At 33.9% G+C, this 19,137-nt stretch overlaps 3 protein-coding genes and 1 long non-coding RNA gene across 4 annotated transcripts; 2 read left to right on the forward strand and 2 right to left on the reverse strand.

Moving 5' to 3' along the window:
- Positions 1–2,001: 2,001 nt before the first annotated feature.
- Positions 2,002–3,796, forward strand: LOC130828710 (BURP domain-containing protein BNM2A-like). The gene is made up of 2 exons (XM_057694673.1): positions 2,002–2,153; positions 2,824–3,796. The coding sequence occupies exons 1-2, from the start codon at positions 2,097–2,099 to the stop codon at positions 3,592–3,594; spliced, it is 828 nt and encodes a 275-aa protein (XP_057550656.1). The 5' UTR covers positions 2,002–2,096; the 3' UTR covers positions 3,595–3,796.
- Positions 3,797–4,164: 368 nt separating this feature from the next.
- Positions 4,165–6,480, forward strand: LOC130828717 (uncharacterized). Its single transcript, XR_009047390.1, has 4 exons — positions 4,165–4,370; positions 4,472–4,623; positions 5,570–5,639; positions 6,062–6,480. It is a non-coding gene; the product is annotated as an uncharacterized LOC130828717 (long non-coding RNA).
- Positions 6,481–11,183: 4,703 nt separating this feature from the next.
- Positions 11,184–14,073, reverse strand: LOC130828720 (PKS-NRPS hybrid synthetase cheA-like). The gene is made up of 3 exons (XM_057694681.1): positions 13,115–14,073; positions 11,968–13,032; positions 11,184–11,888 (listed from the first exon to the last, which is right to left on the reverse strand). Exons 1-3 carry the CDS (start codon positions 13,785–13,787, stop codon positions 11,806–11,808), a joined length of 1,821 nt encoding a protein of 606 aa, XP_057550664.1. The 5' UTR covers positions 13,788–14,073; the 3' UTR covers positions 11,184–11,805.
- Positions 14,074–16,230: 2,157 nt separating this feature from the next.
- LOC130821727 (uncharacterized mitochondrial protein AtMg00810-like) lies at positions 16,231–17,292 on the reverse strand. Its single transcript, XM_057687538.1, has one exon. It carries the CDS (start codon positions 17,290–17,292, stop codon positions 16,231–16,233), a length of 1,062 nt encoding a protein of 353 aa, XP_057543521.1.
- Between the last annotated feature and the right edge of the window lie 1,845 nt (positions 17,293–19,137).

Genomic DNA, 19,137 nt, shown 5'->3' on the forward strand with positions numbered 1-19,137 from the left:
TTCAGGCTGGGTCAGCTTTTACCAGCCCTACCCTTAAGGGCCAAGGCCCAAGGCCATGTGATATATTTTATTGCCTGCTCTCTAATCTTTATCGATGGAGTTAATCATTATTTATTATTGCAGGACCTTAAATATTAGTATAAATTTTTGGTTGAGTTAGTTTCTTAATATGATTTTTAAGCCAACTTGATAAAAAGGTGGAATATTTTACATAATGTATGAGGTTGTACTGAATCAAAGGCGGAGTAACTTGACAAATTCGTTGAAGTCTCTCTGCAATTTCAAAAATTATGATGTTTTTTTAATGACTTTGTATCTTTAAACACTTAACATATAGAAGTATTACTAATACGGAACTTAATAATGAGACCTCTAATTTTTAGGGTCGTGTGGTATGATGATGATGATGATGATGATGATGGTATGTAATCGAACATATTGAACATGTTCAGAACCTCCCTTGTATTGAATGTCTGCATCCAAACTTCAGCCTAGATCAAAGTTCTTGTGTGAAGGGGTGTATTATGTTGAACATTTAGAGTATATAGGCCTAGATTTGTATATACTACATACTTTGTATAATTGTGGGACTAACATAAATATATTATAAGTCCAATTAAATGCCTCACAGAATTTGATAAATCATTACTTTGATTGATAAATCATTACTTTGATTCATAAGCTTTGTTTGGTAAAACATTACTTTGATTCATAAGCTTTGCTTGGTGAAACATTACTTTGGTTCATAAGTTTTGCTTGGTGGAACATTACTTTGATTCATAAGCTTTGCATGGTGAAACACTTTTGTTTTAAAAGGAGGTATTGTTTGATGCATTGCTCTATAAATAGAGGTTGCATGCCAAGGGACATTCCATCCCATCTCCATATCATTTTTTATTTCTCTCTTAAGAATACTCCCATTCTTGTTCTTCCTTTCATGAGATAATACTGAGAGATTAATTAACTCTCAATATCATCAAAGTTCTTAATTCACCACAACACTTGTAAAACTATTGCAATTTCCTTGTGCTAGAATTTTGTTGTGTAGATTAAATCTCATTGTGAATTTCATTTTTATCATCCCAAGCACCTATGTGGGAGAAATATCACAATAAGAAAATGCATGAACTTCTTCTATTCATATCAAGTTTCTGAGCGACTTCTTTGATTGTCGGAACTATATCTTCATCATCTCCTTGATGATTCAACAAGAGTTCAAAGTCATATATAAAGGATTACAAATAGTGTAGATTCATCTTGTAACACATATTTGTAATACATCATTATTGTAATATATTAAAATATAACATATTAGTATCTTAGATCTTAACCATTAACTTAAATTTTTGATTAAGTTGGTTTAATTTAATCTAATCTCGCTTACCACAGTCTACTATGATAAGGCTATATCTGCCATCATCATCATTTGATCTTCGCCGGTCCATATCAGTAGAGTATATAAGATATGATGATGATGAAACGTGTTAATAATGAGCTGATCTTGAATTCATGATTCATGACTACTTTACTGCCCCTTTTTTTAGCTTATTAAAAACTTTTTTTCCTTTTTATTTTCCCTTAACAAGGTCACTCTAATTTAATAAATTATCACTATTTAATCAATGTAAAAATATTGTAGCTCTTTTTTAATGAATAAATAAAATTAAAATACATCAAAAATTTTAGACTTCACAAAATTACAAAGCCTTAAGCCATCGCTCATGATGCTCTTGTAAAGAGCCGATCCTAAATTATTATAAATACACTCATAACTCTTCATTTTAAGAAAATTGACGGTTTTTATTTTTCATTTATAATAAAAATAATAAATTATATAAATTTTAAATATGCTTATTCCTTCAATATCTATCCATGTGTAATAATTTCAATGATTTAAATATTATCAAACAGACAATTAAACACGTATCAGATACCGACACTCATCACATATTAAACCATATATAAAAAAATGTGAATCAAGGGTGGGGCCTGCTAAATGTAGGACAACCTGAACAAGTAACAGTAAGAAAACACCTTATATGCTTTCGAGAGATCTCCATACCCATTATCGGATATTACACTAAAAAATCTTCAAGATGTACCACAAATTTGTTCAATGGAGTTTGAACCTATACTATCTCTTCCTGCTAATGGTTAGGCTTTTCTATAACTCACTATTTTTCATCTTGTAATCACTACCCTTCTTTTTTTTTTTTTTTAATTTGCTACATATATAAATAACTCAATCACACAAAACTCATCAATCACTACCCCTATTTGACTTTGATATAATTCACAGTATAATCACAGTTTTTCTTTAATTTTTTTTCTTTTAATTTACTACATAACATATAAAAAATTCATTATAACTTTTTTTAATATTGTGTAGAAAATTATTAACAACGCTAAATATTTGTTTCATATAATTTTATGCTTAATATAATATATAATTCAGTTTATTTTTACCTTATAATCACTTTCTTTGAATTTGCTACATGACGCATACAAAACTTAACTTATTACAACTTCTTTTGAATATTCTGTAGGAAATTATCAACATCGTTAATATTATATTGTTAAATATTTTTAAGCTTAATATATATATATATATATATATATATATATATATATATATATATATATATATAATTCAACATACATTTTTTACCATAAATCACTACTCTTTAGATCATTTTTTAAAATTTGCTACACAATCCATTGCAAATTTTTTTTATTCTTTTTGGAATTTTGTATTGTTTAATATTTTTAAGCTTATTAATATTATATATATGTCTAAATTTTTTTGTTTTGTTTGACATACAGAGCATTACTATTGATGCAACTCTACAACATGATTCAAATGAGGGAATGGCCCACTCAACAATGGCATCACTTACTAAAGGTCATGATGACTCCATAGTTGTATTCTTCAAACCAAGTGACCTTAAAATGGGAAAAGTAATACCCACCATTTTTCAAGGTAGAAATCAATCTTCTCATTTTCTTCCAAGAGAAAAATCAGAATTAATCCCATTTTCATCATCAAAACTGCCTTATCTTCTTCAACTCTTTGGTATTTCACAAGATTCTATAAGAGGAGAAGCCATGAAAACAGCCTTAAATGAGTGTGAAACCAGCCCTATCCATGGAGAAACCAAAACATGTGCTACATCCTTAGAATCTATGCTTGATTTTGTGCATGAAATCTTTGGAAAAAACATAAAATTCCAAGCTTTAACTACCCAAAATAAAGGGAAAAGTATAGTGCAAAAATATAGAATTGTAGCAAAACCAACACAAATTTGGGCACCAAAAATGGTTGCTTGTCATACAATACCATACCCATATGTTGTGTATTATTGTCATTACCATAAAAGTGAAAGTAAGGTTTTTAAAGTTATATTAATGGGTGAAAATGGTGATATGGTTGAAGCTGTTGTAGTTTGTCATATGGATACTTCTCAATGGAGTCCTGATCATTCTTCTTTTAAAGAATTGGATACTAAACCTGGTCAATCTCCTGTTTGCCATTTCTTTCCTGATGATAATCTTCTTTGGGTCCCACTAAGGAATGGGAGGGGAGTTTTTAGTTAAGGTTGTTAATTATTGGATAATGAATGATTAATGATATGATCTTGTGGTTTATGTTATAAATGAATAAATATTGTGTTGGTGTTCGACTTGGAAAGTCAATCACCGTAGAATTACTGGTATTTATATGTGTAAGATAAGTTTGTAATGAATGTATGTAGGCTGGTGCCTTGTGAAATAAAATTATGTTGTTATGTTTTGTTAATATTGTTGTTATTATCATCGATCTAATTAGAACTTTTGTTGTAGATTCTCAAATTATCCTTTATACCATGACCTATTTAGCATTAGGTATTTTCATAGGATCGGAGTGATTGTGTTAACCATCTAAATAGTTGTACTTGTAGTTATATATAGTTGTTGTAATATTTGAGGAATTAATAATATAAGACGAGTGAGTTTAAGAAAATTATTAGTGCGAGAATAATCTTAAATACACACGATAAAGAATATTCTCAATTTAAGTTCTCTCTTCTTTTCCTTTTCTTTTAATTCGTTTGAATAATAATAATAATAATAATAAATAAATAAAACCCAAAACCCCTTCCTTTTTCCTTTACTCGTATGATTCAAGCAACCAGGCATCCATTTCTTCTTCAGTTGAACACATCAAGAAGCCATAAGAGGATTTTCGATTCGTGCAAGATTCAAACCACATTCTTGATTGTTTGTGTAAATTCAAACCAGCATCCTTTTTCTTCTTCTTCTTTCCCCTGATTTTCGAAGAACCTGCGTGAGAAAATCCATTGATTTTCTTTTCCTTTCGTGACTATTTCAAGGTAAATGATCTACACTTCTACATTCTTCATTGTTTGTGTAAATTATGGCTAATTGCTCTTTCTTGCTCACTTCTCTCTGAATTCGAACCATAATATTGTAGAAACATTCGACAACTTCCCTTCCTTGACCCAGATGCTGTCGAAATAAGGGAGGTGTGAGTGTGTTTTGGTCCAGTTACGTTAACATCAAATTCAAGCAAAAAATCAAGCATTGAATCTGTTCTTTCTCGTTTCTTGCTGCTGCAAACAGAAGGTAATCCTTCTTGAATTCTTCTTTTGCTCTTCCTTAATAATTATACTCCTATTCATATAAGGGTTAGTTTCATTGGCATACTTTCACTTGAATATTTCTTTACCATGTGATAAACCCTAAATTATGATGAATCTTGGAATTTATATAAATTAATTAGATGAGTTCTTAATTGAGATATATATGGGAAACCTCAAGTAAAATTATATGTGTGTATTTACTTTTAATTAAATGAATTTAGGGATGGTTGATATGTGATTATAGGAGATTGTGATTGAGGAATTTTGGAAAGGATACTAAAATTAAATGTAATTTGGGTTTTGTGATGTATAAATGATAAATTGTTGAATGTTGAAACAATTTGTTGGAGTTGCTGATTAGTATGAATTCACAAAGATTAGAATATCAATAGGATGTCGAATGCAGAAAGATTATGAAAACTTGATGTACTTGAGTATTAGGAGATTCTTGTGAAATTACTAATGGTCGATAAATCTTGTTGCTGTTATTAATCGAATAGTTGGGAAATTATAAGTGTTGGATATAACCCTTGATTTTATATGTATGGTTGTTCATGAAAGAATCTAGGGTTCGTGTGGAAATTGTTAGTCGAATGGATAAATTAGCTGAGTCCTTTTTGGATGATTTGTTAGTCTTGTTTAGTTTCTTGGTTTTGAGTTTAGATGAACATGGAAGTGTTTGAATTGGAAATACAAAAAGAATTATGGAGACGTATGATCTTTATAAGAATATAGGCTAGACTAAAGCAAGGTTACATATTTTGTTGATATTGGGGTTGGAGTTAGAACTTGCGCGATCTTTGAAATTAGAAATATTAGAATAGAAGTTCGAACTAAGATGCTGTCTTAGGAGGAGATGCAATGAATTATATGAATCTAGTTTGTAGTATCGTATGCTTTGTTGTGATGTTATATTGGTTATGCTTCAGGAGACAACATCATCGAGGAACCCTTTTAGTGATCGCGGGGAACGATACTTAGCTTCTTGAAGCATTATTGGTGAGTAGTAGCAGTTCCTTAAAGGGTCTGGCCAAACTACCGTTTTGAAAATGTTTTCTTTATCAAATTGTTTTGAATTGATGATTATTGATGATGAATTGCTTATGAAAGTTTATGTTGATATTGATATGGTCAATGGATCAGGCTCACAAGCTGGTCATTGACGGAGTAGAGGGAAAACCACCCTTACTCCCTATTTTGAGGTGAATTGTCATTCAAATATTGACTAGCCTCACCCAAGAGTGACATAGCCTTAGAGCTATGGATGTTACTCTCAACTAGACTCCCTGTGCGCACATAGATTTAGAAAACTAATGTTGCTTTTAAACCTTTGTTTGGAAATTATTGTGTTTTGTTGTTTTGGATTGCTATTTCTCATTCAGTTTAATCTGACCCTCTGTCGTTTCGTTTTCAACTTTTAGTTTGTTCACATATCGGAACCAGTCGGGAATAATTAGCGGAGGTTATTAGAGTTTCCTAGGATGTAACATTGAGCTGAGCATAAGGGAATTTTGTAGTTTTGTATTAAGTTTTTGGATAAATGTATATTATACTTGGTTGTGTTGGTTACATTGAACTTAAAGTGATCTGTATGTTTACCTCGTGTTTTAGTTAGATGATTGGTATGAGAATTAGCTGAGTTAGTTACGATAGAGATCTAGTGACCCTTTTGCTCAAGTTTTGGAATTGTGACTAAAAATTCTTCGGAAATAAACCCCGTAATGACCCTGCTTAATCAGTCAACTGTAAGTCGGGTTGTTACAGTTGTAATTATGGTATGTTGTTAGATATTTTATTGTGTATTTCGATGTGAACATAGCAAGTGATCTGATGTTTAGGTCACCGACCTGTAAAAGTTTGTTGAATGTAAACTAAATTTAAAGTTTTTACTAGCAAACACAATACTTAGAAATTTAGGAGTATAGCAAATATCCTTCACACTTTTAGTTACCAACTTTGAATAATATTGAATTTTAGGAGTATCTAAAAAAAATTGAATCTTTCCAAATTATCTATAGAATGATATTATTAATTTTTATTTTTTTTTTGACTATCTCTCCCCTCACTTATGAGATAGTAAAAAAACATCAATATATTCTATAGATAATTGAAATTTTTTTTGATACTCCTAATCTATGCCACAAAAGCATATATAGGATATAAAATAAAAGTGTAATGTATGTCACAAAAGCGTAGGATAAAGGGCACTAGTTACTTTATTTGACAAATTTAAAGCAAGATAATTCTCTTAATATTCTCTTGGAGATAGTGAATATTTATCAATTCTAATTAATTTACATAAGAAAAAAATATTATAGAAAATCTTCCTATAAATAAAATTAGTAATAATGTTGTGTGAAACATAGTCAAAAGAAAAAAAAAATTTTATAATTAAAATTTCATCATCATAGAAATGACATGATACATATATTTCATCCAAATTTACATTACAAATCATTCTTATTATAACTATTTAGTACCAACAAGGTAACAACCAAACAAAACACTAGAATTTATTTTACCTTTTAAAAGATTATAAAACTATTTAATACTCAATGCATTTCAAAAAAAAACTATAATACTCAATTATATATTGATATACCAAAATACTTAAATGTCCTTTGCTGTTGGTCATCTGCTATTTCGATTTTAGTTATTTGAAAAAAAAGTTTATCAAGACTCGTAGAAAGCGTTCATATGTAAAGATTATTTGATTGTTGGTATTAAACGATGAAAATAGAAATAATTTTTAATGTAAAATTTTTTTGTAAAATTTATTAGGATTATCATGTTGATTACGGGTCAGATGTTTTTGGTCGGTTCAAAATCGGGTCTCGTCTCCTCATTGGTTTTTTCATAATTGTAAATCTATTTTTAAGTCGGTCTAAGATTCGGTTACAATAAGTTTAAGCTTTTGGTTGAATTGATTATTTGACATATATTGTATCAAAGTTAGCGTGATAATAGGTTACGGGTTGTATCTCAATTACTCCTTATTTAAAGTAGAATATTCGTCGCCAGGTATGATAAGGGCTTGTGTTGCTTCCATACGTCTAACCCATATGTTTCTCGTGTGAGGAGGCATATTAGAGTATAAAATATATCCTGCAACCAATTCAACTAAAAGTTTAAACTTATGATTGGAATCCCAAGATATGTTATATACTCTAATAATGTCCTCATTCCAATTCTAATTAAAATTTGATCATGAAAAAAATAGGGGCAGAACAAAATTTTTGAAAGCCCTATTTATGTTTGCGATGATTTTTCAAAATGGACCCCTTTAAAAATTATTCAAGACAATGGTGAAAAACTGAAAATGAGTAATCACACTAAAACTTCCAACTGCAGTTTACAGTTTATCTAATCATAAACTTTCAATCGAATAACTACCTTTTTGTGTAAAACTTAAATAACCCAATCCTTATAATTCGCCACCCTTTTCATTTTTTCGCCACCCTCTAGTAAATTACCATATTGCCCTTGGTTTTTGAAAAAATTACAATTATGCCATTGAAGCTAAAATTTTCTATATAAACCACAATCACACTAAAAATACTCTCACTACAACTAAAAACCAACATACAAAAGCAAAATTTGGGAGCAAAAATTAAGTTCAATCCGGAATTTATCAATCGAGGTAAGTTATTTGTAATTAAATTTAATCACGAAAAAAAAAAAAAAAAATTATAGGAGTCGCCCAGATCTGGGCGACTGGACCCCGGTTCAGTCGCCTAATTTTAGGCGACTGAACCGGGGTCGAGCCGCCCAGATCTGGGCGACTCCTATAATTTTTTTTTTTTTTTTTTATTTTTATTTATTATTAAATAAATGTTTATGTTTTGTTTTTTAATTTTTTCCTTATATTTAGGAAAAATATATTTAAAGTTTGAAATTAAAAAAAAAAACCTGATTTTTATTAATAAATTAAGTTATTTGTAATTAAATTTAATCACGAAAAAAAAAAAATTATAGGAGTCGCCCAGATCTGGGTGACGTGGACCCCGGTTCAGTCGCCCAGATCTGGGCGACTCCTATAATTTTTTTTTTTTATTTTTTTATTTTTTCCGTATGTATTTTATTAATTTTATTATTATTAATTTAATTATTATTATTATTGTATTGTTATTTTTGTTAATATTAAATATATGTTAATGTTATTATTATTAATATTATTATTATTATTGTGATTGTTAATTTTGTATTATTAAATATATGTTAATGTTGTTATTATTAATTTTATTATTATTATTGTTATTGTTATTTTTATTTATTATTAAATATATGTTTATGTTTTGTATATATTTTTTTTAATTAAATGTTAATAATTTTTTGTTTTTTTTTTGTTATTTTTTTCCATATTTTATTTATGATTATTATGTATTTAGAAATATTATTATTTATAATATTGAATGAAACCGTAAAAAATTGTAGAAAATGGCTGGTAATCAAGGAAAAGGAAAGGGTTTTTTTAGGCAATTGTTGAGAGGTAATAGTTCTAGGCCTACCTTACTCAGAGGGGACCCGCATGAGAGAGGGGTCACGGGTTCTGCTAGGAGGGCTAGGCAGGAAGAGGCGGCCAGACACAGTGAGGCCCAAAGGTCGAGTACGCTGAACCAAGTGCGTACTCATTTTGATGACCAGGCTGATAGCCTCCAGAGTAGTTGGGGGGTTTATAGTGATGATGATAATGATGCTGATGATGTTCAGTTCCAAGGTCCTGAGCCTGCCCCATTGGACTGGACTATAGTTCGTGGCCCCGAAGGCAGATTTGCCCGTGGCGGCCCTAGTTCTTCCGCCGCATCTGAGCGTGCAGGAGGAAGTTTTGTCGATAATGAGCCGCCACGGGGCAGGCCCTCACAGTCCACTAACACAGACTGGTTAGTGACATCACCCCAGCCCGGGGGGCCGACAGATACGCGACTGATCCCTAGCTATGGCGGGCACATAGCTAAACTTATTTATGACGGCTCCGAGCGTACGCCTCCGATTCTGGAGTGCCGTATTAGGAAGAGACCGGTGGAGTCCATCATCGGATTGAGGGATTTGTCCGTTGAGCTAGTCGATTTTCTACCTTCCACTTCCCTCGGTCGACTACCGGTCATTATGCACCAGCACATCGACTCTGCTTTGATATCGGCGTTCGTCGAGAGGTGGCAGCCGGATACGAACACCTTTCACATGCCCTGGGGAGAGATGACGATTATGTTGCACGACGTGCAACGCATATTGGGCATTTCTATTGATGGTTCTCTGCCGGCTGAGCCTTCGGAGGCGGAGTGGGAGGTTGGTATCACCAATCTGGTCGGCGAGCCTCTGTCTGAGCTTCGACGTAAAGGTTCATTCACCAGCGGATGCATAAGCGTTGCTGAACTGATGCGGCTGTGTCATAGGTCGCATGCCTTGGATACCCAGACCACAGCGTACTACATGGCTGTCATTGGCTCTACCTTGTTGGCGGATAAGACCAGGACTGGCATGCGACCTCACCCGATAGTTGTCGTCAACGACGATGAACAGGACGTGGCTTGGGGTGCGGTGACTTTGGCGTTCTTGTACAGGCAGCTCGGAATGGCATCTAGGGCTGGTTGCAAGACCATTGCTGGATGCCTCACATTGCTCCAGACATGGATCTATGAGTACTTCCCCGCTTTCCGCCCTCATCCTCGCCGAGATGATGTGCCAAACACGACTAGGGCGGAGATGTAGACGCCGAAGAAAGTAGGTCGTGAGCTGGACAGGTTGATATCATTCCGCAAGGTTCTGGACTCAATGACAGAGACTCAGGTATTTTACATTACATTTTGTCATGCATGTTGTTTTTTATCTGTAGGAAATTTGTTTTTTAACTTGGCCTGTAAGCAGGTTGAATGGACTCCCTACAATTGTGGAGCTGCTGCGTTGCTGCATGAGCACCCACGCACCACAGTCATCGGGGGTATCACCTGCTTTGATGTTGTGGAGGTGTATTTGCCGGAGCGGGCATTGCGACAGATTGGGTTCGTGCAGTCTATTCCTCCTGCTCCTATGAGACCAGCCAAGGCTCTTCGACCGGCACACGGAACCTACTCTGTGACCTTTCCTTCTTCTGCTGCTGCATTTGTGGAGGCGTGGAGTAGGTTCCCCTACAGTGGCCACCTTGTTGAGCAGGGACTTCGACGGGCTACTGTTCCTTCAGAGACTGAACCTAATTACGTTGAATGGTTCAGAGTTTGCTCGCACCCGTACATATCCCGAGACGAATTGCTGGCTTCCGGTCCTGGTCCTGGTCAGAGCAGATGTGATTACGTGAGTTTTATAATAAATTTTTTTTCAAGTTTCTTTTATTTAATGATTTAATAACGCACATTGTACTGTTGTGTTTTCAGTTCGCGAAAGAATGGGCCAGTCGATTCTCTCCAGTGGCAAGACTACCTACGCGGCTTGCGGATTTGAACTCCCGTCAACGACATGCGTTAGAAATATACCTTAATGATTGTAGAGAATTATATGATCAATGGCAAACTGATCAAGGGCAAGGCCCTGAATAGTCTGTACTGAAACTATTTTACATTATTTATTGCATTTAATTTCGTCAATGATTGCATTTAATTTACATAAATATACACACTAACCCACATCACACAAATACATGTATATTTGTCTACCAGCATTATAAATTCCTCCTATTAATCAAAGAAATAAATAAATTGTTAACAGCACACACTGTAGTATAATTATGGATCGGCGGCAGAGGGGATGAATCGTCGTTCATAAGAAGTTGAACAAAATGATTTCGATTAACCCAAAGTATATGTATTAGTTTATTTACACTTCTCGCGGCCTGTGCTTTTCTTAACGGAAGAATCAAACAGCTGTGTTGCGAATCACCGTCAGCAGAACCATAAAAAGCAATGGCAATGTTAAGAAACGTTGCTGCAGAGTAGAAAGCCATCGGTGCATCGAACCAGTGCATGAAAGGAGCAGGTCCATCGGTGTGTGAACCTACTCTGAATATTGACTCGTCTAGTGACTCATGAGATAGATACAAAGTTAGGTATTGCGCTCTGTTCATTTGCATTTCCATACTCATAGCACGTCTTAAAATAGGCCATGCTTCCTCGCCTCCCAGCTCTGTGACGGCAATTGCTCTAAATCCACAGTTACCATCACCTAACACATCAATCTAGTCGAACAAATAAGGAGGAAGCATGAATGGGATGTAATCAGGCCATGGAAACTGTGAGACATCATGACCTCCTGGATCATCTACAATAAATGTATATTAAGTTAATATAACCACAATAACAAATAATTAATGAAAAAAACTAAAAATTAATTCAATTACCGGATAAGTTGAAACTGAACTTAATTCCTACTGAAGATTGCGTCTCTCGGCCACTAGATCTGCCACTTGATCTCCCGCGGGAAGAAGATCTAGACCCTCGACCACGAGAAGATGATCGGCTATATTCAAATGAACTTTTTCTCCTTCTCATGGTTTTACTAGTGCTTGGTCTTCCCTTTCTCGGTGGACTAGCGTAAGGCTCAGGTATATCCGCACCATCTGGGTGTAATTCATATTCAAGTACCTCAGCCATTCGGCGAACAAAAGCGGGATCAGATTTAAGGACTTCATCGACCAGAGATTGAAAGTACTCTTTGTCATTGGCGTTCGCGTTTCGTACTTCTTCATTGGGTTCGTCTCCTACCTCTGTGTACCTCAAAGTACTCCAGAATTCATGAATGTCATCCAAGTACAAAGCACCATGTGATCCAATTTTTATTTGTAAATAACATGCACACGGCAATCCATGGGTTTTTAGAAGTACACAACCGCATTTGTTCAATGCAAAATCACCCAGTTCTAACATGCGGTTAAATTCATTCTGGATCTGCTCCAAGGCATAGAGAGACACGTGGCGATATAGAGGTCTAAAGAAATACTGTCGTAGCATTCTTGGTACAGAAGTCATGGATTCCTGTAGCGATTGTCGGATTTTAGCTTGTTGATTTGTGATCTGTGCGTGCGCCCTTTTGAAAAGGGTATCGAATGAGCTATTACCGCTTCCAAGGTAATACTTAAAAGACGAGTGTTGGCTTTCTACTCTGCTGGTAGTATGGTTACCAAAGTGTAAACCATCATTCGTCCACGCACGCACAAATTTCTCTCTAAGTGGAATCCATGTTCCAGTCAAATACCGAACGACCCTTCGGTTCCTAACCGACCACGTACTGACGATCCCTTCCCATCTCTTTTCATATTCCCGGATTGTAGCACTTTCAACCAAGGGGTTCCATCTACTTTTCCTAAATAACTGCCCTTGTTGATTTTTCTTGCCGCCGCACAACTTGTCCACCATGTTCTCAACATCGTTGCCAATATGCCAGGTGCATAACAAATGACGTACATCTACATTAAACAAAACAGTGAACGTAATTAAGACATTATCAATAGATATAACCACAATAATGAACTCACAAAGCGTTTTTACCTGGGAAGACGTCACGAATAGCTGCAGATAAACCTTCGTCACGATCGGTTACAATGACGCTAGGAGTCTGAGCACTGCCGAAAATATCTCTCAATCCCTGCAGCACCCACGAGTACGACACAGCCGCCTCATCTCGCATCAAACAAAACGCAACCAAGAAGTTGTGATTTGTTGGCGTCATTCCGATGACTTCACATAGTGGCCACTTTGATTTGTTCGTTTTGTACGTTGTATCTATCAGCACAACATACGGCCACGTACGTATCATTTGGATTGAAGTAGGATTTGCAATTAAAAGTCTGCTCAAGTGCCCGTCATTATCCAACTCTGTCCAGACCACATAATTATGTTCTGTGGCCATATGAAGACAGTGTTGAAGGAGAGTCCTGCCCTCCATTTCATCTCTCCTTATTGATTGCCTAATATTATATATCTGATTCATACTAGCATAAAAACCAGGAAAATTATCTCTAATAGAATTCATAATAAAGGCCGGTTGCATTCCGGTTGCACTAAGCTGTCGTATGTGCTCCCGAATATCTACATTAATCCTCGCCCTTACATGACCATCTCTGTACACCAAGAACGGGTGGTTATGTTTTCCCTTTACACCAGGACACACCCTTACCGTCCAAGGTCTTTCTCCTGGTTTACGACTACTTCCTACAATCATAAATTTACACCCACAACTCCTACTTTTAGAACCAGGTCGGGCAGCATTATCTACATTATCTACATCACCCCTAAGTTTACCATAGCGGTGACATCTTAAATAACAACTAACTCTGGAACGTCCTTCTTTCTTTTTATAAGAAGCACGTGTAAATAGAAAACCGATTGTAATTGCTATCGCATCGGCCCAACTATGTAACTCATCTATGGAGATAAATTCCCTATCCGTAACAAAGCGACCGGAGTAGTCTACGTTGTCTCCAAAATTTTCAAACTCCTGCACATTTGAAATGATATAAATTAAGTACATTAATGACTACAATAATAATATTTGGATTAATAATAACAACAACAACAACAATAATAATAATAATAATAATAATAATAATAATAATAATAATAATAATATTTATAATAATAATAATATTAATAAATAAATAGATAACGATAAATCAAATTAATAATGACAATAACAATAATAATTTTAATAATAATAAAAACATTACGTTAACAAAAAAAATTTAAAAACATTTAAAATAAATAAATAATGACAAGAAAAATAATAACAATAATAATAATAGTTATAACAATAATAAATAAATAAATAATTATAACAATAATAAATAAATAAATAAATAATAGTTATAACAATAATAATAATAATAATAATAATAATAATAATAATAATAATAATAATAATAACAACAAATACAACAATAATAATAATAATTATAACAATAATAAATAAAAAAATTACGTAAATTAAAATATTAAAAAGTTTAAAAAATAAAAATATCAACAATAAAAATTAAAATAATGACAACAACAATAATAATACTAACAATAATTATAAAAATAATTTAAAAATACATTAATATGTAAATTTAAAAAAAAAAAAAAAAAAAAAAAAAAAAAATAGCAGTCGCACAGATCTGGGCGACTGAACCATGGTCCAGTCGCACAAAACTGGGCGACTGAACCGTTCAGTCGCCCAGTTTTGTGCGACTGGACCATGGTTCAGTCGCCCAGATTTGTGCGACTAGACCATGGTTCAGTCGCCCAGATTTGTGCGACTTGTTTTTTTTTTTTTTTTTTTTCCTTGGAACGGCAATTTTACGTATCGCATTCGACTCATAGTCGCTTTCGTTAGCCATATTCAACCAACTACGCCTTACAACTTCATTAACACTTTTTAGAGAAAATAGTACCAGTTTTTAGTGAGATAGTACCGTGTTTCAATTCGTATTTCAAACGCATCTCAGAGTTCGATATATATAGACAAATCATCCTCATTAAATTCTTAATAGTGTTATTAAGCGTGATTTACATTTATTAAGCGTGATTTACATTTATTAATTATTTTTTAACTCCAATGGCATTTTTGTAATTCTTTTAAATCCAGGGGCAATTAAGTAATTTTGGAGGGGTGGCAAAAAAATAAAAAGGGGTGGCGAAAAATAGCAACACCCCTTAAATAATGAACGAAATGTTCATGACTAAATGAAATTTCGAGTTCCGACAATAATTTACAAAAACAAATCACACAAAAAACCAATAGTAAATTACCCTTAAAACTATGAAAATGAGTAATCACACAAAAAAACTCAAATAATCAATTTGTAAATTAACCTTAAAACCCAAACTTTCGAATTCCTGCATTAAGCTATGAACCAAGAACACAAAAACCAAATCAGAAAGATATACAAAGAAAAAGGATTTTAATGATTAAATCTAACAATCAACAAAGAATTCAAAACTAAATTAAGAAATAAAAACCTGGATATTGAAGTTGAAGATCTGAAATGATTTTCATTTTGCTAATTAAACTTTGGGGTACCTGAAATTGTAAATCTAAAAATAATTTTAAGGGTTTAAAAATTGATTTCATGAAAAAATCAGTTATTAAGTTGAATAATAGATAAGACTTTTCATCATGAAAGTTGATTTATAGAAAAAAATTTACTTTGTTCAATGGGAAATTAACGGAGTCTAGAGAAGAGGAAAGGTTGGAGTAAAAACGAAGGAGCCTGTCAGAATTCAATTATCACAATTTACAATTGAAAGCATAGCCCCGCCTTCAATTATTTTCCAAAAATTAAAAACTCGTTTTTGGTAAGATTTGAACCTGGGTTTGGACATTCAACGTATTTTACTAATTGTGAATTTTAATATTTGAAGCTACGTATTTTTGGGTTTCCTAGACGGTCGGTTATCTGTGAAAATAACAGAAGAATCGAGAAAGAAGAAGGAAGAAGAAGGAAAGAAACTGAGAGAAAAACAGAATGCTTTTATTTTATTTATCCTACCTTCTCAAATATCACATGCATTACATATATATACAACAAGGTTATTTTCAACACCCCCCTCAAGCTGGGGGTGAAAACATTTCCAGCTTGAACAGAAGCGTTTTGAAATGAGTTGGAGGAAGAATCTTCGTGAGCACATCAGCCAATTGATTTTGAGTAGGTAAATAAGTTAAGCCCTTCCATTAGCTTTTCTCTAGTGAAATGGCAGTCGATTTCAATGTGTTTTGTCCTTTCATGGTATACTGGATTTTTAGCTATTTGCATTGCAGATTGATTGTTACAGTATAGGGTAACTGGTTTTAAAGAGGTGACATTAAGTTCTTCAAGCAAATTGACGAGCCAAGTGATCTCTGATGTTGCTTGTTGCATAGCTCTATATTCTGCTTCAGAAGAAGATTTGGAGATGGTTGATTGTTTCTTACTTTTCCAACTAGTTGGAGAGTTCTCCAAAAGAATTAAGTAACCAGTCACAGATCTTCTTGAGATGGGGCAAGAAGCCCAATCTGAGTCAGAGAAGGCTTGTAGAGTTAAATTAGCTTCTCCTTTCAATAGGATACCTTGACCAGCAGTAATGTTAACATATTGAAGAACATGTAGCAAAGCATCAAAGTGAGATTGTTTTGGAGTTTGCATGAACTGACTTAGAAGCTGAGTTGCAAAGGCTAAATCAGGTCTTGTATGAGTCAAAAAATTCAACTTGCCTACTAATGTTCTGTACAGAGTTGGATCAGAAAAATCATGAGGGTCTTCATTAGTGAGCTTACAGTGGAGTGGCAATGGAGTGGTAGCAGGTTTGTGAGAAAAATGTTGTAGCTGCAATAAGTCCTTGGTGAACTTATGTTGTGTGAGAACAATTCCTTCATTTATGTAAGAAGCTTCCATTCCAAGAAAGTAATGAAGGATACCAAGATCCTTAATGGTGAATTCATCATCAAGATGCCTTTTAATGCTGTCTATTTCAGTGGAATTGGAACCAGTTAACAAAATATCATCAACATAGATAGCAAGGATTGTAGTATTTGAAGCAGACTTCTTTAAAAATAAGGATGGATCATTTTTTGATTGTTGATAATTCCTGGAGTTCAAGAAACCAGCAAGCTTCTGAAACCATTGTCTAGAGGCTTGTTTTAAGCCATAAAGGGATTTCTTGAGTTTACAAACTTTATTGTGAGGGTTTGGTATTCCCAATGTAACTCTCATATAGACATCCTCTTGTAAATTCCCATGTAAAAAAGCATTGTTGACATCAAGCTAATAAATGTGCCATTTTCTTGCTGCTGCTAGAGCTATAACAGTTCTTATTGTAGTTATCTTGACTACAGGACTGGAGGTTTCTAAGTAATCTATCCCATATTTCTGATGATTACCTTAAATGACAAGTCGTGCTTTAAGTCTTTCTAAAGAGCCATCTTTATTGTGTTTTGCTTTATAAACCCATTTGGAACCAATTGCCTTTTTACCTGGTGGAAGATCAGTATAGTCCCATGTTTCATTCTTGTGGAGAGCTGATATTTCTTTATCCATAGCTTCTTTCCAGCCAGGATCAAGAATGGCTTCATGATAGGTGTGTGGTTCAGTATAAGTAGCTTGTAATGCAATTGTTTGTTGTTGAGAAATGGGCAAGGAAGAAAAAGTTACAAGGTTGCAGAAATGAGGTTGTTGACATAAATGAGATTGAGAAATAGGCTTGAAAACATAGTCTTGTTTAGATTGTCTAATGGATCTTCTGAGAACAGTGGCATATGTAGGAGGAGAAGTTTTAAGATTAGAGATAGAATCTGTGTGAGGAGTAATAATTGGAGATGAAGGATGATGAGAAGTAGAGCATTGAGTACTGAAATTGTGGAGATAGAAGAGTTTTGAGTAGGAGAAGAGGGGTAAGAGAAGAAAGTTGTGAAATCAGAAGTAGAATCAGGAAGGACAGATCGAGAATTTTGAGAAGAAATGTGATGGAAAGGAAAGATATGTTCATGAAATTGAATGTTTCTAGTAACTAAAACCTTATTAGTTTGTAGATCAAGAATTTTGTAGCCTTTTTGGGTGGTAGAAAAACCTAAAAAAATAGAAGGGTGAGATCTAGGAGCAAACTTATCTCTGTTCCTTTTGGGAGTGGCTACAAAACAGAGGCTTCCAAAACATTTCAAAGCACCATAATCAGGTAATTTGTTGTGAAGCAATTCATATGGTGTTTTGTAATGTAAAACTGATAAAGGAAGTCTGTTAATAAGAAAAGTAGCATGTAATAAACATTCACCCCAATATTTGAGAGGGATTTTTGATTGAAAAAATAAAGCTCTTGCTACTTCCAATAAATGCTTGTGTTTTCTTTCAACTCTGCCATTTTGTTGGGGAGTACCAACAAGGCTAGTTTGATGAACAATGCCCATGTTGTTATAAAATTGGACAGCATTGTCATCACAAAATTCCATGCCATTGTCAGATCTAACAATTTGAACTGATGTGTTAAATTGTTTCTGAAGAAGTTTGATCAAATTTGCTAAAATAGAGAAGGCATTAGACTTGGTACTCAAAAGGTAAGTCCAAGTAGCTCTAGAAAAATCATCAACAATGGTAAGAAAATATTTGTATCCATTGTATGTGGGAGTAGCATATGGACCCCATAGATCTACATGAAGTAATTCAAAAAGTTTACAAACTCTGCTATTGCTAATAGGAAAAGAATTATATTGTTGTCTAGCTTGAGGACATATATGACAAATGCAATCTACTGAAGGAAAAGAATTACAAGATTGAATTTGAAGATGTTTCATTTGCTGAAAGGGAAAATGTCCAAGTCTGCAGTGCCACAATTAAGTAAGGTTGTGTCTGGTGTGCAAACTGGTAGATGTCAAGCATTCTTTTGAGAAAAGAGAAGTTGGAGTAGAATATTGATTTGATTTAAGAGAAGTATCAACATGATACAGGCCGTTGTGAGCATTACCAAGGACCTGAGCATGCTTCATCAAATGGTCCTGTGAAAGAGATGGAAAGGGAATAAGCAAGCAATTTGTGGGTGTAAAAAGAACAAAATTGTGAAGCTGAGTG

Source organism: Amaranthus tricolor, chromosome 1 (genome assembly GCF_026212465.1).
Source record: "Amaranthus tricolor cultivar Red isolate AtriRed21 chromosome 1, ASM2621246v1, whole genome shotgun sequence".
NCBI classification, from domain to species: Eukaryota; Viridiplantae; Streptophyta; class Magnoliopsida; order Caryophyllales; family Amaranthaceae; genus Amaranthus; species Amaranthus tricolor.